Source organism: Pelodiscus sinensis, chromosome 5 (genome assembly GCF_049634645.1).
Source record: "Pelodiscus sinensis isolate JC-2024 chromosome 5, ASM4963464v1, whole genome shotgun sequence".
Lineage (NCBI taxonomy): Eukaryota > Metazoa > Chordata > Testudines > Trionychidae > Pelodiscus > Pelodiscus sinensis.
The window spans coordinates 70,909,113-70,936,943 of NC_134715.1; the positions used below are offsets into that span (position 1 = coordinate 70,909,113).

The 27,831-nt window shown below is 45.2% G+C and overlaps 1 protein-coding gene and 1 long non-coding RNA gene across 3 annotated transcripts; both read left to right on the top strand.

Moving 5' to 3' along the window:
• On the top strand, nucleotides 1-27,589 carry LOC112547194 (uncharacterized). Of its 2 annotated transcripts, XR_003090941.2 has the most exons (6): nucleotides 1-78; nucleotides 793-846; nucleotides 9,907-10,018; nucleotides 25,132-25,223; nucleotides 25,582-25,664; nucleotides 27,424-27,589. It is a non-coding gene; the product is annotated as an uncharacterized LOC112547194 (long non-coding RNA). The 2 variants fall into 2 exon arrangements; XR_003090940.2 differs by lacking the exon at nucleotides 9,907-10,018.
• Nucleotides 11,895-14,176, top strand: LOC142829446 (uncharacterized). Its single transcript, XM_075929160.1, has 2 exons — nucleotides 11,895-12,464; nucleotides 13,452-14,176. Exons 1-2 carry the CDS (start codon nucleotides 11,945-11,947, stop codon nucleotides 14,084-14,086), a joined length of 1,155 nt encoding a protein of 384 aa, XP_075785275.1. The 5' UTR covers nucleotides 11,895-11,944; the 3' UTR covers nucleotides 14,087-14,176.
• Nucleotides 27,590-27,831: the final 242 nt, after the last annotated feature.

Consider the following 27,831-nt stretch of genomic DNA (forward strand, 5'->3'; position numbering starts at 1 on the left):
TGGTGTTAATGTCACAATTAATCAGAATCTGCATTCAAGTGTGTCCTCCACAATGTTAAAAGATCTGTTCTGTTTAAGGTAAATATTTCACCTTTTAGGTTTTCAATATTTGTTCATTGAATTGTTCAGGAACTAATATAAAATATTCTTATTGTTCAAATAAAAATGTTTCCTAGTGCATTGAAAACTGGTTACGAGGGATGTGGCAGTAGAATTTGCTGAATAATAGAAAACAATTCATAAATAACAGCTGTATCACTATAGTTCATGCATTTATATTGTTCATTATTTGCAGATATTCTTAACAATGTCAAAATACACAGCAGTCATTACTTTAATAGATTTTTTTATTTGGCAGTATAATATAAGAACCCACGCAGCTTTGCTTTGCTTAATTTTCTCAGTTTTTAGTTTTGATAGGAATTCTGGCAATTCAAATTCACATTCTGAGAGACATCCCAGAGAGAGAAGGTTTTTTTTACATTTTTGCTCAGTTTCCAAACTGTAGAAATTTGCAAGCCAGAAGCCAAAAATGTTTTATATTAATTTTAACCTCCATCTTCTCTGAAACTGAACAAAATATTTTCCTCTGTTTAGAAGTGAATTGAAATACTTTAGTGCCAATTTTTCAGAGGTGTTTTTTTTAAGCATCAGTTTCAACCTATTTACTGTAGCTTAAAAAAATAATGATTTGGATAATGTGACAAAATTATGCCATGTGACAGAACTTGACATGAATACATTTTCAGAACGTGGCGCCATTTCCAACTGATATTACTATACCTCTTCCAGATAGCCAGATACAACTGCTGCAATAGGACCTGATCCAGCAAGAGTCATCAGCAAGTATGTGACTGAGCACATGACTAATCCTATTTATTTTAAAGGGACTTTAGAATTATGTATGTGTTTTTTTTAAGAGTATACAAATAGATTATTTGCTGTGAATGCAACATTGAATTTCTTCCAAGGCCTCAAATTTCCCATCTATATGTGATGGCTGATAAATAATAGATATTTTGTTCAAGGTAGATCACATAATTTAGTAAATAGGAACAAACCACAACATGTTTAATTCTTACCTAGAGCTGGGTGGGCAATGGTTCCCTTATGCCACAAATATTTTTGAGAGTTTGATTTTTTTTTTTTTTACTATCTCAAAAAGTAGTAATCTCAAAAATGTTCAGAAATTGAAAACAGTTTTGGTTTGGTTTGAAAAATTTAATTTCAATAACTTTTAAATGTTTTGTTTTTACTTCAGCCTTTTTTTTCTTGTAACTTTTTTCAGTCTAATTAGCTTAAATTTTGAAACAAAGTAGTTTAAAAATGGAAAAATATATTGTTTTCATTTAGAAAATGCTGAACTATTGATAGATTTGAAACATTTTTCAACCTTTCTCAAGGAAGGAGATTTTGTTGAAACTACCTCACAATCATATATAATGAGGCTCTTGTGATCTCATATATACTTGTTCCATTCTTATTGAAAAATATTATGAGGTTTTTAAAAACGATTTATAGATTTTATGGCACAGAAGACCATAAAGCTATCTAATCTGACCTCCTATATAACACAATGTAGAATCTCATCCCATTACTTCTTTATAAATCTCAGTAACTGGTGACTGCCTAAAGCATATCTTTGAGAAACCATCTAATCTCAATTTGAAAATATCAAGGGCCGGAGAATCAAACACTTCTTAGAAATTTGTTACAGTGCTTAACCACTTTTACAGTTTAAAATGCATGCCTTATTTTTTAATTAGAATTTGTCTGACTTTAATGTCCAGCCATTGTTTCTTTATATGCCTTATTAGATTAAAGACCACTTTAGTATTCTATATCTAATCCCCATAAAGGTAGTTATACATCATAATCAGGTAACCTCTTGGTCTTCTTTTTGCAGGCTAGTTATAGCATTTTTATATTTTCCATTGTCCATGTGCCTTCTTTCTTTTAATATTGTTATTGAAGTGCAATTTTGTTTTTGAAAAAAAATGTGGATGAGTATTGCAGAGAAACATTTAGTAGCAACCTAGTTAAATTAATCCCATAATCATATATAGCTTTCAACAAGGCTTGTTGAAGTCAGTTTGAAAGATATTTTAGATCTCTTGCCCAGTAATAGGAGAGAAATGGAGAAAATCCTATTTGCCAGTGATAATTGACATGCTATATTTAATGAGATTCTTTAAAAGAGACTTTTATCTCTGTGTTTGGATATAGAAGGTATGTACATGCCTATCAAAAAAGGTCTAAGAGTCTCTTCTGCACTTTGACAGGCTCACAGAATGGGTAACGGTAGAAGGAACAAGGATGTAGTGCAGACATGCTAGATCCATGTTCAGACAGGCTATGGGTATGTCTACACTACAGTGCTATTTCAAATTAACTTAATTCAAAATAGTTAATTCGGATTAAGCTAATTCGAAATACCGCATCTATACACAAAAACTTTTTCGAAATAGCATTTTGCTATTTCGAAATAGCACGTCCACACTGAGTGGACCCTGAACAGAAGTTAAGGCTGGCCGGAACCAGTGCCAGCAGGGCATCAGTTTAGGACTTAGCCTCAGGCAGCAGCCCCACACACTAACTGAGCTCCATGCTTAAAGGGACCCTATTCCCACCCTGAACAGACAGTTCTCAGGGTTCCCCGCTTGCTTTTCTACCTCGATGAGGGACAGCAAAGCAGTCCTGTCTTGGAGTGCCCGAGTGCCCGCACTCGGGACACCACAGCACTCGGCCACAAAGAGCCAGAGCTGCCCCGGGCATGCCGGTGTGTCTCGTGGGGTTGTTGCCATCAACCCGGCTGCACTTGCTGCAGGCTGCCATCTGTGGGGTCCATTGGGGGGCTGTCAGGATCCAGGAGGCCCTGAGGGAGAGCATCCACCCTGAGGAGCCCTCAGAGCATCTCCGGTCCTCCCCACTGGGGGCTCATGCCCCATTCCTCCCTCACATTCTTCCACTTACCCCTCCCTAGCCCCCGTTCCTGATGTCAAATAAAAGACACGTATGTTCAAAAATAGACACTGGGTTTACTGAACAAAACTGGGGGGGGGGGGGTGGATGAACCTCTGGGGAGACTGGGAAAAGGAGGTGGGAGAGGGGAAGAGAGAGGGTGAAAGAGGGGAGGGGGAAACCTGGGAGGAGGGAGCTGGAAGGGGGAAGCAAGGAGGAGGGGAAGCTCAGGGCTCAGGGTTGGGGTTCTCTCCGGACCAACTTGACTTTCATGCAAACCTGCTCCTGGGTTCGCATGTGGCCTTTGGTGACCAGGCTGGCAGTTATCCTGCCATAGACGGCTGCATTCCTCTGTCTAGTGCGGAGATCATGGATATTGTGGGTTCCCCCCCAGACCCAAATAAGGTCAATGATCTCCACCCTGGACCAGAAAGGCGCCCACCTTCTCCAGCCCGTCAGGCTCCTGGGAGCTGGCAGACTGCTCCTGGGGAGCGGTGGAGGCTACCAGTGGCTTGCTGGCTTATATTTTGGGGCCACTGGGTCAGGGGCCACTGCTGGCTCTGGGCTGGCAGGCTTGGAGCTGGCACGGGCACTGTGGCCAGGGTCTACCCCTTTAATGTCTCCGGGGCTGGGGGAGAGGAGAGTAAGTTTTCCTGGTTGTGCCCAGAGTGGCCACCAGGGCTCACTGGGAAGGGCTGGAGGCCCCCTATTTCAAACTAAGGGTATGTCTACACTACAAAATTAATTCGAACTAACAGACGTTAGTTCGAATTAACTTTAATAGGCGCTACACTAGCGCTCTGCTAGTTCGAATTTAAATCGAACTAGCGGAGCGCTTAGTTCGAACTAGGAAAACCTCATTTTACGAGGATTAAGCCTAGTTCAAACAAGCTAGTTCGAATTAAGGGGTGTGTAGCCCCTTAATTTGAACTAATGGGAGGCTAGCCCTCCCAAGCTTTCCCTGGTGGCCACTCTGGCCAACACCAGGGAAACTCGTCTGCCCCCCTCCCGGCCCCGGACCCCTTAAAGGGGCACGGGCTGGCTACGGTGCCTGTGCCAGGTGCAAGCCTGCCAGCACCCAGCCAGCAGATCCTGCACCTGGCACAGATCGAGCCAGGCACCCGATGCCCCCCAGCCCTCCCCCTCTTCCCGGGACCAGGCTGGCGGCTCCCGGGAGCTTGCTCGGGACCGCAAGAGGCGGGCACCCACCTGGGCTAGTGCAGATATCGTGGACCTCATCCACGATCTCTGCACTAGGCACAGGAAAGTGGCCGTCTAGGGCAGGAGAGCTGCCAGCCTGGCCACCCAGGAGCAGGTGTGCAAGAGAATCAAGGGGGTCCACTGAGACCTCCGACCCTGAGCCCTGAGCTTACAATGGCCGTACTGGGTCAGACCAAAGGTCCATCTAGCCCAGTAGCCTGTCTGCCAACAGCGGCCAACCCTAGGGACCCTGGAGGGGATGGACCGAAGACAGTGACCAAGCCATTTGTCTCGTGCCATCCCTCTCCAGCCTTCCACAAACCTTGGGCAGGGACACTACTCCTACCCCCTGGCTAATACCACTACATGGACCCAACCTCCATGACTTGATCTCACTTCTCTTTAAACTCTGTTCTAGTTCTAGCCTTCACAGCCTCCTGCAGCAAGGAGTTCCACAGGTTGACTCTTTGCTTTGTGAAGAAGAACTTTCTGTTACTAGTTTGAAGCCTGCTACCCATTCCTTTCCGTTGGTGTCCTCTAGTCCTTCTTTATGGGAACTAATGAAGAACTTTTCTGTATGCACCCTCTCCACCCAGCTCCTTCTTTTAGAGGCCTCTACTCTGTCCCCCCTCCGTCTCCTCTTTTCTAAGCTGAAAAGTCCCAGTCTCTTTAGCCTCTCTCCATATCGGACCTGTTCCCAACCCCTGATCATTTTAGTCGCCCTCCCCTCTCCCAGCCTCTCTCTTCCCCTCTCCCACCTCCTTTTCCCAGTCTCCCCCAGTTTTGTTCAATAAAGACAGATTCCATTTTTGAACACAATTGTCCTTTATTTTGTACATCAAGAAGAGGGGCTAGGGAAGGGTAAGTGGAAGGAGGTGAGGGAGGAATGGGGCACGAGCCCCTGATGAGGAGGACTGGGCTGGCTCTGCAGGCTTCTGCGGGTGGAAGCTCTCCTGCAGCCCCCCAATTACCCCCTCTCCGCAGATGGCAGCCTGCGGCAAGTGCAGCCGGGCTGATGGCTGAGTGGTGTGATGTGCCCAGTGTGGGTAGTCCGGGCAATCCAAGCCAGGACTGCTTTGCAAGTGGGGCACCCCTGAGAACTGTCTGTCTGGGGTGGGGGTCGGGACCCTTTAAGCACAGCCCTCGGTTAGCCTGAGACAGCATCTCTACGCTCTAAGTCCTCCTCTGATGCCCTGCCGGCACTGCTTCCGGCCATCCTTAAGCCCGGTTCAGGATCCGTTAGTTCAAATTAGCTTAGTTCGAATTAACTAATTCGAACTAAGTTAGTTCGAATTAACGTTGTAGTGTAGACATACCCTCAGTGTCTACACAGCACTTAATTCGAAATAGCTATTTTGAATTTGGTGTTACTCCTCATAGAATGAGGTTTACCAAATTCGAAATAAGGGCTCCACTATTTCGAATTTATTTCGAAATAGCAGTTTGCTGTTACAGTTAATTCAAAATAACTGCTGTTATTTTGAATTAACTCTGTAGTGTAGACATACCCAGAGTGAGTAGGGAAGTTTATATGATAAGAGGGAGTTCTGTTTATTGTGCTTATATGAACAAGGAGCTTTCCCCATGTCTTTTATTGACAAGCAGCAGGACAGGAATGTAATATAAATGGCTAAAATTGATGGAACTTCAGAAAGAGGAATAATTGTGTTCTTTTGGGATTGAGTCTTATGGTTAAGAACACTACCCCATCTTTCTTCCATTTGGTTGCCTTCATAGCTAATGTTCTGAATTTTCTCATGAAGTATATCTCTCTCCTTTATAAAGCGTGGATCTCTGTGCAGTAACCTACTGCACATGCCTGTGCATAAAATTATGTGCACCTAAGATTGAAAACCCAGTCAAGCCTCAAGTCCTGACATATTATTGACCTCTAAGTAGTCAATTTCCCTCCAATTTGTTTCCAAAATATAATAGAAATGTGAGGGATGTTTCCTGTGGCAAAGATTCATGAAGCAGTGACTTGGTCACAAAGGTTTATAGAAAACACATGATGAGGTTTTTTTTCAAACCCTCTCGTGGAGGGGACTTGCACCCCCTCCCCCTCTTTTCCTTAGGGCAGCCCATCCCCTCCTCGCGCACACACCCCCGCCACAGTGGCCGGAGACAGACATACCTACATGAACACTGCTCCGATAGTGAATCTCCCCACGCTGAACTGGTTCCCCACGGATCGGTAGCTCTCCGGCGTGGAGAGCTTCCAGAGGGTGATGGCCACATGCTTGTGGAGGGGTATGGTGGGCCTCATGAGCCTGTCTCATCACCACAGAGCAGGGGCGAGCCACTCACGGAGCTCAAGTAAGGTGTCCTTCTTCATCCTGAAGTTCTGGGTCCACTGTTGGTCTCTCCAGCACTCCAGGGCGATGTGGTCCCACCAGTCGGTGCTGGTGTCCAGACCCCAGATGCGGCAGGGAATGCTGGCATCTGGCCGCTCTCCTCCACGGCTCCCAGGAGGGTCCGGAAGAGGACCTGGGGCTTGGGCTGCCGCAGAAGCTGCCAGGCAGTCTCCAGCGCTTTCTGCCAGCCTTGCAGCAAGACATCCAAAATGAGCACTAGAGTGCCCAGAGGCAGCTCTGGCTCCATGATGCCGAGTGCTGTGGTGTCCCGAGTCAGAGAAAAAAAATGCTTTGCTGTCCCTCATCAAGGTAGGCAAGCAAGCAGGAAAGCCTGAGAACCGGCTGTCCAAGAGGGTCCCTTTAAGCACAAGCCTCAGATAGCCTCAGACAGCAGCCACACAAAGCAATTACTGACCTGATACCCTGCTGGAACCGGTTTCAGTGTCCAATCAGTGTAGATGCACTATGTCAAAATAGCAAAATGATATTTCAAAATGCATTTTATGTGTAGAAGCGTTATTTTGAAATAACTTATTTGGAATTAACTATTTCAAAATAAGATATTTTGAAATAACGCTGTAGTGTAGACATACCCTATCGGATATTTTCATGTGGATTGTTCTTCAGTGCTCTTGCTGAAGTCTGTTCCACTTTAATAATAATTGAGCCAGAAAGAAAATAATTGAATAGCACATTGATTAGGGTAGTGAATTGAGAGATTGGAAACTCCTATTGAAATTCTGTCTCCTTATCAGACTGAGAGAAGGCACTTGATGTATGGATGTAAAAAGTTAACCGGTAAGCATCAACCTTAATGGTTAACCAGTGAGGGCTGGTGCAGTTCCATTTTTCTGCGGGTGGGGGGCTGCTCCAGTCCTAAAAGGTCTGTCACAGATAAGGGATCTCATGCTGAGCTGGAGCAGCTTCTGTTTGCAGTGGGTATGGATACGTCACCAGGCAGGGGCTGTTCCTGCCGTCCAGAGCAACCCCTATCTGTGGTGGGCCCAGGCGCACTGCAGGTAGGGGCTGCACTGTCTAGGCTGAAGCAACCCCTGCCTGAGGTGGTAGGGCTCTGCGCCCACCACACTTCCCATCATTTAATTGGTTAACTGGTTAAACATCACCTTGACCTGGTTAACCAACTACATGGGATTTTATATCCCGAACATGAAACATGGTCCTCTGTATCCCACATGAGTATCCTTTCACATGGGTGAATGTTTACAAAGTTTACACTTTTGTATTCCCAGCCCTCAGCTGATTTGTACAGATTTAGGCACAAGAAACTATTTAGGCACCAAAGCTGCTTCATTCCAAGAAAGGCTTTTCCCAGTTTTAGATCCCAAGCAGTGATAGAGGCCCCTGCAGCACAGACATAGATGCCTAAATCCATGGGAATGGCAGAGCTTAAAACACACCCATCTCATCAGCATCTCTCATTGTCTAATGTAGGGTGCTTCCCACTTAGCCTGCTGATATCTGTGAATCTCATTCTTAGGAGCCATTCTGTCCATATAGGATCCTTAGGTAACTAACTCAGGTTCTGTGGACCCATTGTTGTGCCATTCATTTTTTAGGAATAGAGAGGTAGCTGTGTTAGTCTGATCTTACTAAAACAAAAGGAAAAAATATGTAGCACTTTAAAGACTAACAAGATAGTTTATTAGGTGATGAGCTTTCGTGGGTCAGCCCCGCTTCTTCAGATCATATTCTGAAAGAGAATTGACATGACCATATATACCAAAGGAATACAATGAAGAAAGTGAACACATTATAAACTAAAAAATCAAATTTTAGGACAGAAGGTGGGGCGAGGGAGAGGGAAGGAGGAAATATCTTATTGTAAATCAATGAGTGGCTAATCTGGAGTTACTAGGACTATCAATAGGTGGGGAAGCCACTCCTATACTTCACACGTACAGAGTTCTTCCACAATTGACCCCTACAATCCCATCTCTAAAATAGTTACTGCAGAAAATAGCAAATGTTTCGTTGCAGTTGAAAAAAGGGATTAGAAGCATGGAGAAACTTTTATAGTGGAAGAGACTGAAAGAGTGTGTGTGTTTTGTTTGGAGCAGAGATCAGTTGAGCAGGGCCTAATATTTACATGAAAAAATGAATGACCTAGACTCTTCCATGCTATAACCATGGTGTGAAATACCAACTTATCCAAATCAATAGCAGATCTAGCCATTTGTTAACTCCACTATCATGTATCATATAAGGTCATTGTGAAATGAGGAACATCATATTTCAAGGGCTCTGGAACAAAATGCAAAGTGACATATTCAAATGCAAATTAATGGGTCTTCATCACCAACTGAAGAAGAAATCCAGGGTATACCCATATGTTGCTCAGGCATCTGGAAAAGGCCATTGCAGTGATTCATTCCTAATTCACTGGAACAAAGAATAAAAGAGAATTGCCACCTCTGGAAATGCTTTCCTGTTTCTGCTTGTACCACACTGAGGGCTGTGATACAGGAAGGGTCTCTTTTTTGAGTAAGTATTTTGTTTAATTCGAAAGGGCAAGTGATCAGTGCAGAGGAGCAAGTTCTGTGTTCCACTCCACTCTACTCCCTCTTTGTGCCTTCAACTGCATCCTCTTAGCTGTAAATTCTGCAGGTGTGAGGGAGTCCCCCTGTGGACATGCATTTGACATGGCTGACTGCCAAGCCACCATTTCCTGGTGAACTGAGTATGATAGCGGCAGGAGATGGGGTCAGATCATGCTGTATTCCAGTTAACATTAGCTGTCAGTCTCTCCCTCGGGGATGCTGTAACCTGTCTCTGGGACTGGGGCTACACAGAGAATTATGGAACTCTAATAATCTCCCAGTATAACTTCTTAATTCTGCCATTATTTGTCATGTCCATTCTGATTTAACTAGCTCTGCTGTCACACTCCTATCTCTGTATTTTTCCTTCCTTCTTTCTGGAAGTGAGTTGTAGCTTACAAAAGCTTATGCTCTAATACCCTGAGACATTTGTTAGTCTTGAAGTGCCACTGGACTCCTTATCTTTTGTACTATTGCACAAGGAGAAAAAGGGCATAGAAGGGCACTGCACATAGTATCCATCAGAAGGCATTCTAGTTTGGCATACATAGAAGGGCAGATTTTTTTCTTTTTCGAGGGTGTGTAACATCTGCCTTCCTAGTTGAGAAGGCTGCAGATATACTGTCAGAAGAGGTAGGAAGCTAGAGTATTACTGATGTTATAATGACTGAACCAAGGTTCCCTCTAAGCTGTGTGGTAGCATGGCCCCGTAGCTGTTTAATGAGTCCTGCCCAGTCAGGGACTCCTCCCTTAACTAAAAGCAGCATTTCCCTGCTAAGGACAGAGCAGCAAGCAACTCACTCACTCATTTGAGACTGACTTTCATTATTTAGAAATTTTCTGAACTCCCTGATTTGCAGAGGACCTGAGAGCTGGCAAATCCCAACAGGAGAAGCTTGCGTGCAGCACCTTTGAAAATCTGGCTAATGATGCTTGAAGTCATTGGTAAATAAATATGATCACATTTAATCTTGACTTTATTTCAAACCATTCTCCATCATGCTGTTTAATACAATATTAACATATGTCCCTGTCTTCAAATATCTACTGTTGTAGCTTGCTTGTACAGGCTTATTTTCATAAAACAGTACTACTGAATTTAATTAATTAATTTAGTTAGTTTTCATTAGAACAGATTTCTCCAGCATGAAGACTTGAATTACCACTTCTATGAAAAAGATACTAATGTATAGAAAATGCTATAATATACACCTGAATATTAACAAGCAAAGAATATAACATGTTATCTTTCGGTGCTGATAAAAATATGACAAACACCACTGTTTTTATAAAAGGAATATTATAGTATGAAAACAAAAACAATAAAAAACCCTCAGTTGTGTAACAGAATCTTTTCTGTATAAAACTGTTACAGAGTTAACAGTTTATAATTTAAGGAAGCATTAGTTTGCCATCAGCCTTCTGTAATAAGTTAGAGGTTTTCTTTCTGGAAGACAGCAGACAGTACTTAAGCATTGCCCTGACACGTCACATTTCTTCAGACTATATTCCCTGTTTACAAGATTTTTTTTGCACATATGTGTGTGGCATGTGCTGCAAGTTGGTGTGGCAGCATACCAAGAGGGAGGTTTTAGCTATCTAAACTTACTCATCACTGCACTGAGTTATAAATTATAAAAATATGATTAGCCCAAGGACTGTGCTTCCCTATTAGTCTCCTGAGACACTAAGAAGATGCATGTGGTGAAGTATTTTAGTCCATCTTTGTGAAGGTTAATGAGTACAGACAGATCTTTAATTCTGTTCTGGAGATGATAAAAAGTGTAGTTGGCCTAATATCTCATGAAAGGGTTTTCTGTAGTTACTTGCCAGATGCTAAGATGACTTTTATAAAGGCATTTCATCCTTGGTATGATGAAGTTCTGTCTCTGTCCTTGAAGAGCACAGTTATTGAGGCAGGTCATGGTCACTGAAATACAGTCTCTACTCAAAAACCCAGATCACTTAGAATGTTTAAGGTTAAGACAAGGACTTTAAATTGGGTCTGGTATTGGATAAGAAATCAGAGAAGCTTGCAGATTCCTGGGGTGGCACATTGTTTAGAAACATATGGTAACATCTGGAGTTTCTTTCTATCCCAGACATTGTGAATTGCAGAATTTGAGCCAACAGATCACCATGACTCGGCTTTGCGTCTGAAAGAAGCGGACATGGCCTCTTGCCTTAGAGAAGATGTCATTAAACAGTTCCAGTTGAAGAGAGCATGACAGTCCAGGACTTATAAGGAATCTAGAGGGATCCCTAGAGTGCACAACAAACAGACGATTGGAGGACAGATGTCCCCTTTTAGCGGCAAAACTATGGCTTGGCTTGACATATGCAGTCTTGTCCTTTCATATCCATTCAGAATGTTGCTACGAAGATCATTTCCTAGCTTATTGCTCTATCACCACTCTTTGCATCCCTTCACTGATTCCCCTTCTATCACAACAAACATAAGGGGTGCGTCTACACTGGGCCACTTATTCCGGAAAATCAGCCGCTTTTCCGGAATAAGCCGCGAGCTGTCTACACTGGCCCTTGAATTTCCGGAAAAGCAACGATGCTGTACTGTACAAAATCAGCCGCTATTCCGGAAACCGTACGATGCTCCCGCTCGGGCATAAGTCCATTTTCCGGAAAAGCTTTTCCGGAAAAGGGCCAGTGTAGACAGCTTTTCCGGAAAAGCAGAAAAAACGGAAAAAAGCGGTTTGGACGCTGGGAGACCCCGTAGGAGCCACGGACTTCCTGGTAAGCCCGAGCTGTTAAAGGGCTCTCAGGCTGCTGGGCACACGTGCCAGGAGCCTGTCTGGGTCAGCTCTGCCGCCTGCTGTGCTGCCCAACACTTTTTTCCTTTCGGCTCACCGCACCATGGCAGCTCCTGCTGGAGAGCCCCCTGGACCCCCAGCGGAGGAGGCCCCCAGGGGCCGCAAAAGGCGGGCCCCATCCTGGAGCCCCAGGGAGCTGGAGGCCCTCATCGAATTATGGAAGGAGGAGGAGGGTCTCCACGACCTCCATTCCCGGCGCCGGAACGCTGATCTGTACACTCGGCTTGCGCAGAACCTGGCCCAGCAGGGACACCCCAGCTGCAACTGTGAGCAGGTCCGCTCCAAAGTCAAGGAGCTGCGGCTGGGGTATGTCAGGGCCACTGAGGGCAGGGGGGCAGGACCCGACGCCTGCCCATATTTTGCGGAGCTCCACTCCTTTCTGGGAGAGCCCGCCCCTCAAGCCCCACCGGTCCCCGTGGACACCTGCCAGCGGCCACCTATTAACCGTCCCACCGAGCCGGAGGAGGCAGACGACAGCGGCAGTGCATCTGGTGAGGAGGCCAGCGTTGCCACCCAGCAGGCCCCCTCCAGCAACTCCTCCGAGGACGGGGAGGAACCCACTGGTGAGTCTGTGCAGTTTGCACTCCCAAGGGTGGGGGGCGGAGGGCGGGCGGTGGGGAGCCAGGTGCCCGGAGGGGGGAGGGGAAGAGCATGTCACTCAGGCCATGTGAGCTGCACGCTGCATAGCATGAGGACAGCAAGCAGCAGGTGCAACCACGTGCAACCTGGTGACCGAGCGGCACGTGACCACGGCAGGCAGCTGCAGGCCACGCCTGGGACCCTGCTGCTCACACACATTTGGCGGGACCAGGGGGAAGGGTGGATGCCGGACGGAACTGGCCAGGGCCCCAGGGACTCAGCCCAGAGCCCGCAGCTCCAGCAAGGGTGCAGACCAGAGAACGGCACACTGTCCCATGCCTGGCTGTGAGGCACAGCCAGCTTCTAATTGGGTAGACCGCAGCGTCACGGTCCTGTGACCGTGGCCCCCACCGAGCCCCTCACCTGCTCCCGGTGCCTTGGCTGGTTCCCCAAGGGAAGTCCCCACTGGGGCCACACATGTTCCTGGGCTACCGGGCTTGCGGGAGGGATCGTGGGAGGGAGAAGGGCCCCTGAGTTGTGCTGCAAGGATGGGACATCCCCCCACCCCCCAGTCACCCTTCTGGTTCCGTCCAGGAGATATCCCACACGAGGGGATCTGAGAGCCCAGACCGCCTCTGCCAGATGTGCTCCCAGGCACTGCGTGGGGATGCATCTCACTCCCTGTCAAACAGCAGTGATTAACCCAAAAGCTTTTCACAGTCTCCACCGGCAGGGAGTTCCACAGGTGAACGCTGCACTAGCACCCTCCCGCCCTGCATGGGGCCAGGATACAGAGCGGTGCTTACAATACCCTGGAGGGAGGACCCTACTCCAGGGGCAGGCAGGAGGGGAACCGAGTGGGCCCAAGCCACACAACTGTGGGGTCACCTGGGTTCGGGGTGGAGGGCATGCGGTGTGGGGACAGTGGACGGCCTGCCTGACTGACCCATCCTTTCTTCTCTTCCTTGCAGCGGGACCCAGCACCAGACCCTCCATTGCGGCAGCAGCGCCACCCCCAGCAGGCCAACCCCGGAGGCACAGGCTCCGCCAGAGGGACCAGCTGCTTCGGCGCCACGTCCATGCTGTGGAGGCAATCCAGGCCTCCATCGAGGAGCGGGTGCAGGGGGACCTGCAGTGGCGGCAGGATGCCTGGGCTGCCTTCCTGGCCGAATGCAGAGGGATGCGCACCACCATGGACACTCTCACGGCACATATTGTGCATGCCATTCACTATGGCATGGGCAGAGCCCAGGCCCCCGCCATCCCTCCCGTAGCACAGGTCATGCCCCCTCCCATCCCAGCTCCTGGCCCTGTTCCTGCCCCTCCTCCTATCCCAGCTCCTGGCCCTGTTCCTGCCCCTCCTCCTATCCCAGCTCCTGGCCCTGTTCCTGCCCCTCCTCCTGACCCTGTTCCTGCCCCTGTTCCTGCCCCTGTTCCTGGCCGTGCCCCTGTTCCTGGCCGTGCCCCTGTTCCTGGCCGTGCCCCTGTTCCTGGCCGTGTCCATGCTCCTGGCCACCTCCGCGTGCAGCCTGCCCCGACGCGGTCTGCCCAGCGTGGGCAGGCTGGCCCCCGGAGGAGCGTTCGCAGGGGCCGCCCATCCCAGTAACTGCCTCCCCCCGTCCCAGTTGAAGGTCTCCCCCTCTCCTGTCCCAGTTGAAGGTCTCCCCCCTCTCCTGTCCCAGTTGAAGGTCTCCCCCCCCCCCCCCCTTGTAAATAAACAGATCTCTACTTTGCTGTTCATTCGTGTGTTGGGTATTGTGTAACTCTTGGGTAGTGTACAAAATGATGTGAGATGCCAAGTAGCCACTTAAATGTAACATGGTGGCAAACTGTGGAGAACGAAATCTGTACTCTATTCACTGGGGGGGGGGGGGGGGGGGGGGCGGTCAGTAGTGGTCAGTAGTTTGTGGCGCAGAAATAAATGATGACACTTTTCAGTAACAGGTAAACCACAAAATATTATTAACATAGATTACAAACTAGCAAGAACAGTTACAAGATGCACACAACAGAGATTATTAAACAAACTCTAGGCACAGGGAGGACGATTGTGGTGTTGCTGGCCACCTCGATCCTTTGGTCCTTCCGGGCCTCAGGAGAGGAACAGCCAGGAGATCCCTCGACGGATGATCGTGCTGTTGCTGGCCACCTCGATCCTTTGGTCCTTCCGGGCCTCAGGAGAGGAACAGCCAGGAGATCCCTCGACGGATGATCGTGGTGTTGCTGGCCACCTCGATCCTTTGGGCCTTCCGGGCCTCAGGAGAGGAACAGCCAGGAGATCCCTCGACGGATGATCGTGCTGTTGCTGGCCACCTCGATCCTTTGGTCCTTCCGGGCCTCAGGAGAGGAACAGCCAGGAGATCCCTCGACGGATGATCGTGGTGTTGCTGGCCACCTCGATCCTTTGGGCCTTCCGGGCCTCAGGAGAGGAACAGCCAGGAGATCCCTCGAAGGATGATCGTGCTGTTGCTGGCCATGTCAGTCCTTTGGGCCTTCCGGGCCTCAGGAGAGGAACAGCCAGGAGATCCATTGAAGATGGCACTGATGTAAGCCTTCCACACAAGTCCCAAATCCTGTTGGCTGTTCCTCAGGACGGCGATGGTGGCCTAAACCCTAGCCTAACTTAAAAGACAAACCCTAACTACGCCCGACGCACCCGACGAACAGACTTGATGACGGGCGCGATATGCTGTGACCCGACGCTTTACTATACTATTGGGGGGGGGAGGTAAGGGGAGGAGGTGGGGAAGGGTAGGAGCTGGGACAGAGTACTCTGGGGTGACCCAAGCGACCCTGCTAGGGGGCTTGGGCAAACATGTCCACCAGGGCCTCTCTAATGCGCACCGCCTCCTGGCGCGCCTGGCGGATGGCAGCTGTGGCAGGCTGGTCCAAGGTCTGTGCCTCAGCTGCCACCCATGCAGGGAGGAAGGCCTCCCCACTGCGCTCCACAATATTGTGGAGCACGCAGCACGCGGCCAGCACCTCCGTTGCATTCTGCTCACCCATGTCGAGACGGGTGAGCAAACAACGGAAGCGGCCTTTTAAGCGACCAAATGCCAGCTCCACTGGGTTTCGGGCCCGGTTGAGGCGGTCGTTGAACCGGGCCCGGTTCTGGTCCGGCTGCCCCGTGTAGGGCCGCATGAGCCAGGGCATCAGGGGGTAGGCCGCATCCCCGACGATGCAGATGGGCATCGGTACATCCCCAACAGTCAAGTCCCGCCAGGGGAAGTAGGTGCCCGCCTCCAACCTCTGAAACAGTCCAGAGTTCCGGAGGATGCGGGCGTCGTGTGCCCGGCCGGACCAGCCGCCGTAGATGTCCAGGAAGCGGCCCCGGTGATCCATGAGGGCCTGCAGAACGATGGAGCAGTACCCCTTTCTGTTCATAAAGTGGGCTGCTCGATGCTCTGGGGCCCGGATGGCGATGTGGGTGGCGTCCAGGGCTCCCCCGCAGTTGGGGAACCCGAGGGCAGCGAAGCCGGCCATGGTCTCATCGACGTCGCGCAGGCGGATGATTCTTGGCAGCAGGACGTCATTGATGGCGTGGACAACCTGCAGAAGGGTGCAGAGAAACACAAGGGAACACATTACATACAGCCAGGGGTGAGTGTGCGCTCCCTTGGGTCCCCCCCCCTTGATTCCCTCTGTCCACACACACACACACACACACACACACACCAGGGCCCCCCATGTCCCCCCCCACCAGTGGGCCTGTGCAAGGGAGGGATGGCCAAAACCCCTGGGCGACCCAGCCTGGAGTCTTGGCTGTCCCTGGGCCTGGAGTGGAGCACCCTCCCCCCATCCCACTCCCCCTGGGACTTACCTGGATGACGATCACGCCAACGGTGGATCTTCCCACCCCGAACTGGTGTGCCACCGAGCGGTAGCTGTCCGGTGTGGCCAGCTTCCACAGCGCGATGGCAACCCTCTTGTTGACGGGGATGGGTGCCCGCAGCCGGGTGGCGGTTCTCTGTAGCGCGGGGGTGAGCCAGGTGCACAGGGTCAAGAAGGTCTGTTTTCTCATCCGGAAATTCCGGACCCACTGCTGGTCGTCCCATAGTCCGAGGACCACACGGTCCCACCAGTCGGTGCTGATGTCCAAACTCCAGAGTGGCCGGTATACAGTGGGGTGCTGATGAGACAGAGTTGCCAGGGCCTCCCTGGTGAGGGCGTCCAAGGCGATCTCTGCCTCCTGGTCCATGAACAGCATGGCACCGGCCTGCAGCACGAGCTGCAGCCAGCGGAACAGCACCAAGAGGGGCCCGACCAGGCACATGGCCACCCGTGGCTCCATAGTACACAGAGCTGGGCAAAAAAATAAACCGCAGAGAAAAGCAGTTGGGGGCCAAAGGGGGGGTGTCCCCAAAAGTCAAAGGGCACCCACAGACCTGCGAAGGGTGTCAGTCCCTGGAAGAGGCCCCAAGGCACGGGAGCAGGAGACCAACGGCTGCCCGGCGAGACCCCTTTAAGCACGTGTCTGAACGGCGCTCTGGCCCCGCCCCCGGAAAGGGCTGGTGGCCTTTGCCCTCTTCAAAATGGCTCCGGGCTTTCTGCTTTTCCGGAAAAGCGCGCCGCCAATGTAGACGCGCTTTTCCGGAAAAGCGCATCGTTATCGCGGAAACTCCGTGGCCAATGTAGACGCTCCTTTTCCGGAAAAGCTGAAAACGGAATGTATTCCGTTTTAAGCATTTCCGGAAATTCATGCCAGTGTAGACGTAGCCAAGCTGTTTATCTTCAGTTTTAAGGACCTATATGACCTATATCCATCCTTCCAGTCATCTCTCATTCACTATTGATAGATCCACTAGATCAGCCCATCCACCTCTCTCTTGCTCACTTGTCACCTATGATAAATTCCTTCAAATTGCTCCTGAAAACTATCCTTTGCCATGATGCCTACAAAAACTAGGCAATTACAAGGCCAGTGGAGTCCTAACACTAATGCCTATCATGCAGAACAATATTGTCCTCGCTGTTTCCTTGTACTCCCCTGTCTGTCTGTCTTCATCTGTTGTCTCTTGCCTTAGCCCATAAGTTCTTTGTAGCAGTCACTGTCTTTCTAGGCTGTTATGCTAATACAAATAAGTAACCAATTATAACAGTTCTTTAGAAACATTTTCTCCACCATCAACATCACTTATGTCTTCACTGAATTATTTTTCATCCAGCTGCTTTCTCCGGGAGCTTTCCTTGCTCAGGAGAACTGTTTGATGGTATTATATATGTGTGATGTGAAGGAAATACAATGTTAGGGGTTGTCCATGTTTTTCTAAAACTGAAGTCCATGACACATCACGTTATCCCCAAGGGATTTAACATCTATGTTGAATGCTAAAAGGGATAAAATTCAATTATGTAGGACTCCACCCATGAATGTTCCCAAGTCAGAAGAGCAGGTGCCCCAAAAGGACCCTCTTAAATCCAAGTAACTGAAAGAACAGCAGAAAGTACATATCAGGTCACTCTAATCCCTGTGGTAGGTTTCTCAGATAATTTAGTAGCACCCTATGCTACCTATGCCAATCACTGATGATAGTTCTGTACTAGAATAATCTATTTTTTAAAGGAATTGGTCCCCACTCTTATTAGAACCAGCTCTGTTTCAGTGAATAATGCATTAATAATTCTGGCAAGCAAGAGCTTTTCATTATTCATTATCAACACATTTTTTATTAAAGAATGAACTTGCCCTACTTAAGATGACAGTGAAAAATTGCTATTTAATTCCCTATGCTTCTCTTAGTGTGCCTCGGGTACTTTTTGAGCTTTCAATAATGTGTTTCTAAGTTGTGTGACATAATGTATGCCATTAACTGACTGCACTTAATGTAGTATTATTTAGAGTTATGAACTCAACTGATTGTTTTTTAATGTTGCCAGGAATGAAAGCTCAGAGAAACACTAGGTCCAATCATCACCATCTCATTGCTTTTTCTGCGGGAGGAGGGAAAAAAATATGTTGGAAACTTAGGTTCACCTTGCAGAGTTTCCTCCTTAGTCTTTTCTCAAGGGAGGATTCTATTTGAAAGAGTGTGACAATCCAGCCGAGGCCTGCACTGGAACCCACGAGGTGCCAGCCATGGCCTCGGCAGGAGGGCGAGGAGGCGCGACGTGGGCGGCCTGGGGCAGAAAGCTTTTGGCACCCATGGGCTGATGTGTTACGGGGTGGGACTCCGTCAGCTGAATAAGGGTTGTTCCCGAACCCCATAGGGCCCTGGGCTGGGACTTGCTGTAAGAGGACTCTACCAAAGTAATTTCCCGCAGAGCCATGGGCTGAAACAGTATCAAGAGGGAGTCCAAATTTGCTATGTTGGGCCACTTCCTACATCTGTGCCTTTATTTTGGTCCAAAAAGTTTATAATATCCTGCCTGCAGTAGTGACCCCTTGCGGACTCAGGTCCCTGTGAGCAGGGCAGATATGAAACTGGAGAGGCCTAGCGCCACACTGTTCTTACAGTCAAATAAAAAATTTGACTCATCGTTGGGTGCTCCCCAGTCTTGTCAGCCATCTCTGTCTTCTTCCCCGTAGCTATCCCAGCTCTCGGGCTTGTCACAATGTTCCTCACATATATAGGCAGTGGATACCACCTACATGTTTTTTTAGTCGTGGGCGCTACTAGACTATTTGTTGTTTTTGAAGTTTTTCCTGCCCCTTTGTCAATCAGTCCTGAACTGAGCTAGGTCCCTCCTCCTCCCCAACCTGGCACTGGCTGCAGCTACAGCAGGATAGGGCTTTCTGCAACCCATTTTCTAATGCTCCATTACAATTCTTTACCAGAATTTGTGCCTTACTCCCGTTGAAGGGATTAGAAAGTGCAGCGAGGAAATTTATGCTGTTTATGGTATTAACCTCTGGGAAATTTAAACCAGATTTCAAAATGGAGAGAGAACTATGGCACATACAGTGGATATTCCCCCATTTCCTCAGTGTCTTCCCCCCATACTTTTTCTCTCTACCTATATGGCCCAATCCATCCATGACTATGGAGAGGCTTGCAGGTATTCAGGGAAAGGAGACAAAGGTGTTTATGCCACACATCTAGTACTCCTTTTTCACGCCATGCTGCTTAGTCCTTTTGGTTTCAATTTGTATCCCTAAATTTAAGCAAAGAAGAGGATCCTGCTCACTATATTATACATAAAAATGGAAAATTAGGGATGTAACATCTATATTTAAATTAAGACATTAATTTACTAGTTTTGAACAAAGAGTATCCAGAAAAATACACTCTTTACCAAGGCTGAGGATAGTTCTTGAGGGGAAGAAAACAGATAAAGACCCTTTCAGCAGGAGAAAGATTTCTGGTCCTTACTAGACAGCTCCTTTGAGAAAATATGGCTTCCCTATGTAGAGTTGTAATGACATAGTGTTTTTCTTCTTTATTGACAGCACCTAGTATTACTATTAAGTATTTTGAAACTGAGAATTTAAAAGTCTGAACAAAATGCTTATTTGTGATTCAAATGTTTTTGTCACAGAAAAGAGCAATGTACAGTTATCTAGAGGATGTACAGGTTACCCACGACAGTTTAAATCAAACCAACTAAGCTTTGGTTACTGATATTTTACAAAAATATAAGACATTATAAAGTTTGTGTGTGCTTCACTGGCGACTATTTTGCAAACAAGTATTGATAACTTGTATTCCAAATAGCCTGTTTGAGCTTTGTAAATGTAACATGTACATGCTCAGACTTTGGATAGACTCAACCAGAATTTGACACAACCACAGCCAAAAGGCAAAGTAAATAACAAATGAAGCATGCAATGGACAATAGTGCAACTGAGAGGAGAAATAGGAACAATAATTAATTGGCTTTGGCCATGTATGCTACTTTTTGTTATATGACGAGCAGGTTCCCGTGAGTAACTGTGAGGCCTGGGCAATTCCTATTTTCTAGTTGTACCTCAGCTCATTGAGCAATGTAAAAAAAGGTAGAACATGGTTCACCAAGTCCAGTCGCTTGCTATCACTGGCAACCCAGAAATATAACTTGCTCTCCTGCTAGCTTTGATAACAAAAGACAAAGAGGTCTGAAGTTCTTGGGAAATGGGCACATTGCAACATGGGAAATAGGAGACTAATTTATATTAGTTTTCCTCCTCCTCAGCTACTTCACAGTTCTCAGATGTGAGGCAGATTTATTTTAGGACTTCTGTGGAAAAATTCTCTTTTGAATAGCTAGGCCTACTGTGGATCTGCAGTCTTATAGGCTTACATGACTCAGAAGGTCATGAGTATTTTGTGCTTGATCAAGCCCTAAATTGCTAAAGTCATTGAGGAAGGAGGGAATGATTGCAGCTGGTATGCATCGCTGGTATAGATGTTTTCAGACTTGCTCCTTCCATACATTCCATAAATGCTTTGTAAATCGGTTCCCATTAAGCAAAACAGCATGTGCTTGGGGATTTCAGTAGTTGATGGAAGAAATTACTTTTAGCCAATCAAGTGAGTTTTAAAAGGGTATGTGTTTCTGTATTATAAACATTACTGCTATGCATCAGAAAACAAAGCCTTAGCTTTCCCCCTCCCCTCCACTTAAGTATATCCCTGCTCTGGAATGTGAGACTTTTTATCCATGGTTTCTTTTATCCTGAAGTTTTTAGTCATGCTACATTGATGGGAACAGTGAAATCAAGTCTAGAATTATAATTTTATTTAATATCAGTAGCAAATTCTGGTTGAGGGTATAGATTGCAAAGAGGTGTTTATTGAAATGAACCTTTTTTCATTATGTAAAGACTTTTTTCTGCTTTTACTCCCCAGGTTAATTAACAGCACTTCCTTTGTATGAAAATTCAGCATCTGCTGAAAACATTCACTCTTGTACAGTATCTGAACAAAGGACTAATTTTAATGACTACTGAAATGCTTTCTCTCATCCCCCTCTTACACAGAATGCTATAAAACAGTCATTCAATTTAAAATATTTTCAAGGTATAATCTAGATCCAATAACCTGTTTTGATTTGAAAAGATTGTTTTGATACATTATTTTTATATTTTCATCTTTCAGCATGCACCATATTTTGTTATACTTGCTAGCTCTATGACCTATAAAAAGAATACATGTACTGTATGTTACTGATCTTTTCAAATTGTGTATTCCTGCCAACTCACACTGACAGAAGCACTAATACCCCTGGACTTCAAACCTTATTCTAATCTTCTGCTATGCTTCTTTCTTAAAGACTGCTGTGCAGTGTTTATATCTTAAAACCTTCTGATACACTGAGCTGCTTATGCTAACCGCAATTTGTGTTTTAAAATGTTACTTTGATTGTAAATATAATTATAGAGTGATGCCTAGTTTTGTTTTTATATTAGGACATTGTGGAGAGGGTTTGTTAAAATATGTTGAAGTTTATTGGAAAGGCAGGAAAATATCTGCAAACTAGTGTTCTCTAGGGTCAAAACAAAATTTACAGTTTTGCTTTTTTCCCTTATTTTGGCCATAGTCTCCTATTTTGGGCAAGCAGCAATTTGCTTGTGGAAAACAGTGTGGGGGATAAATGCATAGTCAAACTCCATCATCATCCCTTCCCTCCTCATGGGGTCGAGAAGAGAAAGATGCACTTGAACTTCTCTGGCAGTTTTGTTGATACACTTATTACATTAGCAACTTGTTTCTCTTAAACCAAATTGTGAAGTCATTCCTCAGTGTTTACTCACTACTTCAAGAGGATTTTTCCCCTGAAGGACTGAATAAAGAGTTCAGGAATTGGGCCCTTTCTGAATTATCCATAGGCCTATCTTTTGTGGAAGTGTTTAGCTGATGTGCTTGAGAAAAAGCCAAAGATGGAGGAGCTTCTCTTCTCTTCTCTTCTCTTCTCTTCTCTTCTCTTCTCTTCTCTTCTCGCCATTAAAAAAGAGAGGATCCAAAGGGTGGGGGTGGAGAGAGAGAGTACTGAACAGAAGGATGGAGCACAACATTGCCTGTTAGTCCCAGACCACAGAAACACAAATTTCCTTTTCACATTTTTTAGTGCTCTGCACTCTATTAGAAGCCTAAAAGAAATCTTGCTAAGATCATTGAGGTGCACTGTTATTAGCTGGAGTTCAACTCCTGGCTTGACAGTTCAAGGACGGACCACACAGTTTACTGCATTAGTGAACCAACTTTATTGCCCATTAAATGGCTGTTAAACCAGCATCAGGGCAGAAAAGATATATCTTGTATGTGTGTTTTGTCTCAAGTTGATAATTAGACAAAGTATTTCCTTTCAAAATTCATGATGTTTTAAAAATACATTTCATGATTGTAACAGAAAAGCACTGAATTTAATTTACAGTACATTCTTATTACATGTACAGTACTTCAGATAATTTGCTTATGTATTTCGGATTTTCAGTTCCAGAAAGTCTGTAGTTTTTTTTTTACTTCTTTGCATGAAAAATATTATATTGAACTCTGATTTTTGACTTCCAGTCACAATTTTGGATTCAACTGTTAGCCTGTGGTAGCTGTGCAGATTATTTTTAGTGTTTATAGAGTAACATGTTAATTACAAAAAACATTATGAAGAACGAAAAAATGAAAACTTTTTGGGGAAACTGCATCAGACATTCCACATGCAATCCTTCCCATCACAACTTTGTTTCTTTTCTATCTAACTGCCCCTTAAAATCTGTCTTATATCTGTGTGTTTCAATTAGCAAAGGGCAGCTGTAGGTATGAAAAGGTACTGAGTGCATTTTCATTCTGCCATTCAGCTTCAGTTGGAAAAGGGATACTTTTATACACTTGCTGGTATTATTTTAAGTTTGTAAAACCCTTTGGGAATAAAAGCCACTCTATAAATGTAAGGTCATTATGAAAAAACTTGGCATTACCGAATAAGGAAGTTGGGTCAAGGCCTCCAAGTTTGAAAGGTAGTTTTATATTCATTGATAGAACCTTTGATGGAGATGCTCATCAACAAGACAAGCTGCCGTTGTACCGAGTTAAAGACCCATGCTGTAGCACATATACCCATTGTCACTCAGGATTTATTCACCCTTTCTGAATAACAGCTTACTGTCAGTATGAGCTACCAGTCCTGCAAAACATAGCAATCTTCCAGTTGACATAAAAGGTCTTTCTTACTCTCCTTGCTACAATGGAGAAAATAAGAACAAAAGCACTTGTTTTTTTGGTTATTTTATGAATTGTACTTTTGCCTTCTAGTCTAAAGCTCAACTGACAGAGCTGTTGAGACATGAATATTAAAGAACTGAGTTTTCCGAACAGAGTCCAATACTGTAGAAACAATTTTGTGCTGTGTCTTGTAGATATCATGTCACATAGCCCAAACTTTCCTTTCAGCCAAATGCAATACTTAGTTTAATTCAGAAATGAGTCTGAACCAAATCTCCAAAACTAACTAATTCTGGACTATTTAAATTAGAACTTGGATACGGATATAAATTTTGCAAATATTCCCACTTTTTTATTATGCTGGCAATTGCAAAAAACCTCCCAGAACTCACTGGCTAAAAACAATACACTACTGCTAGCTCTGAAGAAGTGTGTTTTCAAGGTCAGAAATGATAATATACGGTATGAATTATTTTACAAAAGTATTCATTTTTACATTGTATGTAGGAAAAAATCCATTAGAATGCATATTGATAAGTACAGCACTGGTCCTCCTGCTTCATTTTGGGTTCGTCATTATTCTGAAATAATAATGCGAGAGTCTACATAGCAGTTCCATTATTTTGAAATAAATTCTTAGCTCCTCTCCAGGGCCATTCAAAGTAATTACTCCCTAGTGCCTCCTGGGACTCTAAATCGAGGTAGCGTGTTGACATTAGGGAAGCCTGCGTTGGACTAATTTTGAAGCTTCCCTGTAGTGTAGACGTGCTATTTCAAAATAAACTATTTTGGAGTATTTCTTCTAGAATAGCTTATTTCAAAACAAGTGTGCAGTGCATACCTTTAGTGATTTGTCTTGAAATAACAAATCATGCAACAAACCAACCTTTTTAGGCATAATAACCTAATATGGATTGAATCCTTCAAACCAATCTGATCAAATCACTCAGGGTATGTCTACACTACCCTCCTAGTTCGAACTAGGAGGGTAATGTAGGCATACCGCACTTGCAAATGAAGCCCGGGATTTGAATTTCCCGGGCTTCATTTGCATAAGCGGGGCTCCGCCATTTTTAAATCCCCGCTCGTTTGAACCCTGTGCCGCGCGGCTACACGCGGCACGAACTAGATGGAATGAGGAGTAACGGTAGTTTGAACTAGGAAGCCTAGTTCGAACTACCTAGTTCGTGCCGCGTGTAGCCGCGCAGCACAGGGTTCGAACTAGCGGGGATTTAAAAATGGCGGAGCCCCGCTTATGCAAATGAAGCCCGGGAAATTCAAATCCCGGGCTTCATTTGCAAGTGCGGTATGCCTACATTACCCCGCTAGTTCGAACTAGGGGGTAGTGTAGACATACCCTCACTGGCCATGAGAGGGATGGTGGTGAAGTAGGGGCATTCAGTGATAACTAAAACTAACTAAAGTTGCTTAGATAACAGAATGATGTTATGTAATTTGCCTCTGAAACAATGCAAGCAACCCAGAATCTACAGGAAAAGTAATATACTCAGAAGGTCTCAACAGCTATGAGGAGGAGAGGGACATGACTACAAATTGATTATTTTTATTTATTAAGCACAGAAAGACCGCCCAACAAAACAAAGAAATGGCATGAATCCTGTTTCGAGTAGCTTATGAAGGATAACACAAAACCATAGAAACACAGAGGTATGTTTTTCCTTGTCAAATATATATATTGCTGAAAATCCACTTCTTCAAAATGTACAAATATCAAACCACTGCAGAAAAATGCTGTCACCCTCCCTTATAAGGGGTATTCATAGTTATTATGCAGGTGAGCACTTGTGGAAGAATGGGAATTTTGAAGAGGTATATGAAGGAGAAGGCATGGGGAAGGAGTCCCACTTATAAGGGGCAATATGGAGTAAGTCACTAAGAAGGGGGTGGGAGAAGGTGACAAAGGTATAGATGAAGCCGGATTCACTGGAGTGAAAGCAGTTGAGAAGAAGCAGTAATAAATGAAAGCCAGGATACTAGTGGTTCAGAGATGTGCTGGGTCTTGCAGATAGTATTTGAAGCTTGAACCTGATGTGGAAAGAGAGAGGAAGTCATAAGAGAGATCCGGTGGGAAGTGTCATGGTCTGAGTGGTAAGTGAGGATGTTGATTTTAGCTTTTATTGTCTGAATGGACTGGATAAGAATAAGTTAAGAATTGGAGAGACCAGAGAAAGAGCGGCAGTGGAAAAATAGCATGGGCTCAGTTCTGGTGCAGATCATTCAGTCTTATAGAGAGGCTACTTCTACATTGGCATCCCTTTCCGGAAAAGGGATTCTAATGTGATGAGTCGGAATTGCAAATCCACGGGGGATTTAAATATCCCCCGTGGCATTTGCATTTACATGGCTGCCGCTTTTTTCTGGCTTGGGGATAAGCCGGAGAAAAGCGCCAGTCTAGACGCGATTCTCCGGAAAATAAGCCCTTTTCCGGAGGATTTCTTATTCCTACTTTAAAGAAATCCTCCGGAAAAGGGCTTATTTTCCGGAGAATCACGTCTAGACTGGCGCTTTTCTCCGGCTTATCCCCAAGCCGGAAAAAAGCGGCAGCCATGTAAATGCAAATGCCGCGGGGGATATTTAAATCCCCCGCGGATTTGCAATTCCAAAGTGTCTAATCTGCATCCCTTTTCCGGAAAAGGGGTGCAGTGTAGACACAGCCAGAATGTTTATGGAGTTACACTGCTTTGCAGGACTGGTTTATTCTGCTGCGCTGACCTATTACAGCCCACATATCAGGTCCAGGTGTTCTATATATCATATGAGTAAAATTATTAGAAACAACCTACTTGTCTGTTACCTCCTATTAATTATCATGGCCATTTTTAAAATTAAATTGCAGCTTTATTTTCCCAAACGATTATTAGCAAATCCCATTACTTCAGAAAAATGACTTGATGCATCAAGTTTCTTTCTGTTTTTTAGACTGTGTCTATCACAGATACGAAAGTGGACAAAAATAAATTTAACGAGAAGGAGCATCACATAACATGAACTTCAGTCGCATAAAACTGCTATTGTACATAGAACAAATGAATAGCGTTTATATATGCTATTCTTCTCACTGAATGTTGCTGTACTTGTCTGTGGCTACAGACACAGAGAGAAGCACCCTTTAAAAACCAAACATTTTGTCTGTAAGTTCACATAGAATTGCAGTTTCCCCACTTTATTCCTATAACCTGAACAGGCATCATCCTGAAAGTATTTTGGCATGATAGCAGAGTTTTACAACTCTGGTGAAAATAATCCCACTATTGCTCTCACTATTCCCTTGACACTTTCATAAAAACGTTAAACCAAACAGAATCTCCTCAGGAAATTCCTAAACTCTAACCTTTCAGGGTCAGAGAATGCAGCAGACAGTTTGTTGTCATGAAAAGTGACCTCAATACTGTTCTACTCTAAACAAACTTTCAGATGTTATCTATGTATTGTCTCAAGAGACTTCAGTGCTAACCCTTGGAGATCAACAGTAGCACTTTTTGTACCACTTTCTTCACTTTCTATAAAGAATGGCATTTATAAGGAGGAGACCCTTAAATCTAATTTTTTTTAAACATTGTAGTTTATTGATCTGTTTTGTGTAGTAACTGATTATATAAAATATCTCCATTGTAAAATGTTTGCAAAGCTAAATGTGTAGCATGAAATGAGGTCAAATAAGATGTATTATAACACTAAAATCTGAATAATTTCAGACGATCATCAATATTTCTTCCACACAGATAGATATGCAGAAATCTATTAAATACAGTAATGATACTATAGATTAAACTTTTTACTAGTATCTATTGTTACTGTTGAGCTTCATGTAAATACAATTATAGGAAAAATATTCTTTTTATCCCAGGGAACGTATTTCTGAGATGTCAGATTCTTCCTAAATCTACCACTCTTATTGACTTCTAATGGAATATCATGTATGGATTTGAAGAGAAACATTGATCTGTATGTTTATTATTCAAAACAATCCATTCAAAACAGTAACAAAAATAAATTCTAAAAAGCTCTCTAAAAACATCATACAATGTGTCCATTTAATCAAGAAAGTCTGTCAAATTAATATCATGTATGTTGAAAATATATATCATAACAATCACCACCCACAAGGTTTTATTCATTTGGGATAATATAGTTTCTTGGAGAAAAGTTTTAGGTTTTTTGGTAACTCATACAATTATAATTGCTTTGGAAAAACTTCTGTAAATTCTTGAGGCTTCTTAGGAAAACACACTGTCCTAATTTTTGTCATTCTGTG

Excerpts from the sequence above, each read along its gene's own strand:
- LOC142829446 (XM_075929160.1), top strand. The coding sequence starts at position 11,945 with ATGGCAGCTCCTGCTGGAGAGCCCCCTGGACCCCCAGCGGAGGAGGCC. Across the intron at positions 12,465-13,451 it reads GGACGGGGAGGAACCCACTG|CGGGACCCAGCACCAGACCC; the intron begins GTGAGTCTGTGC and ends TCTTCCTTGCAG.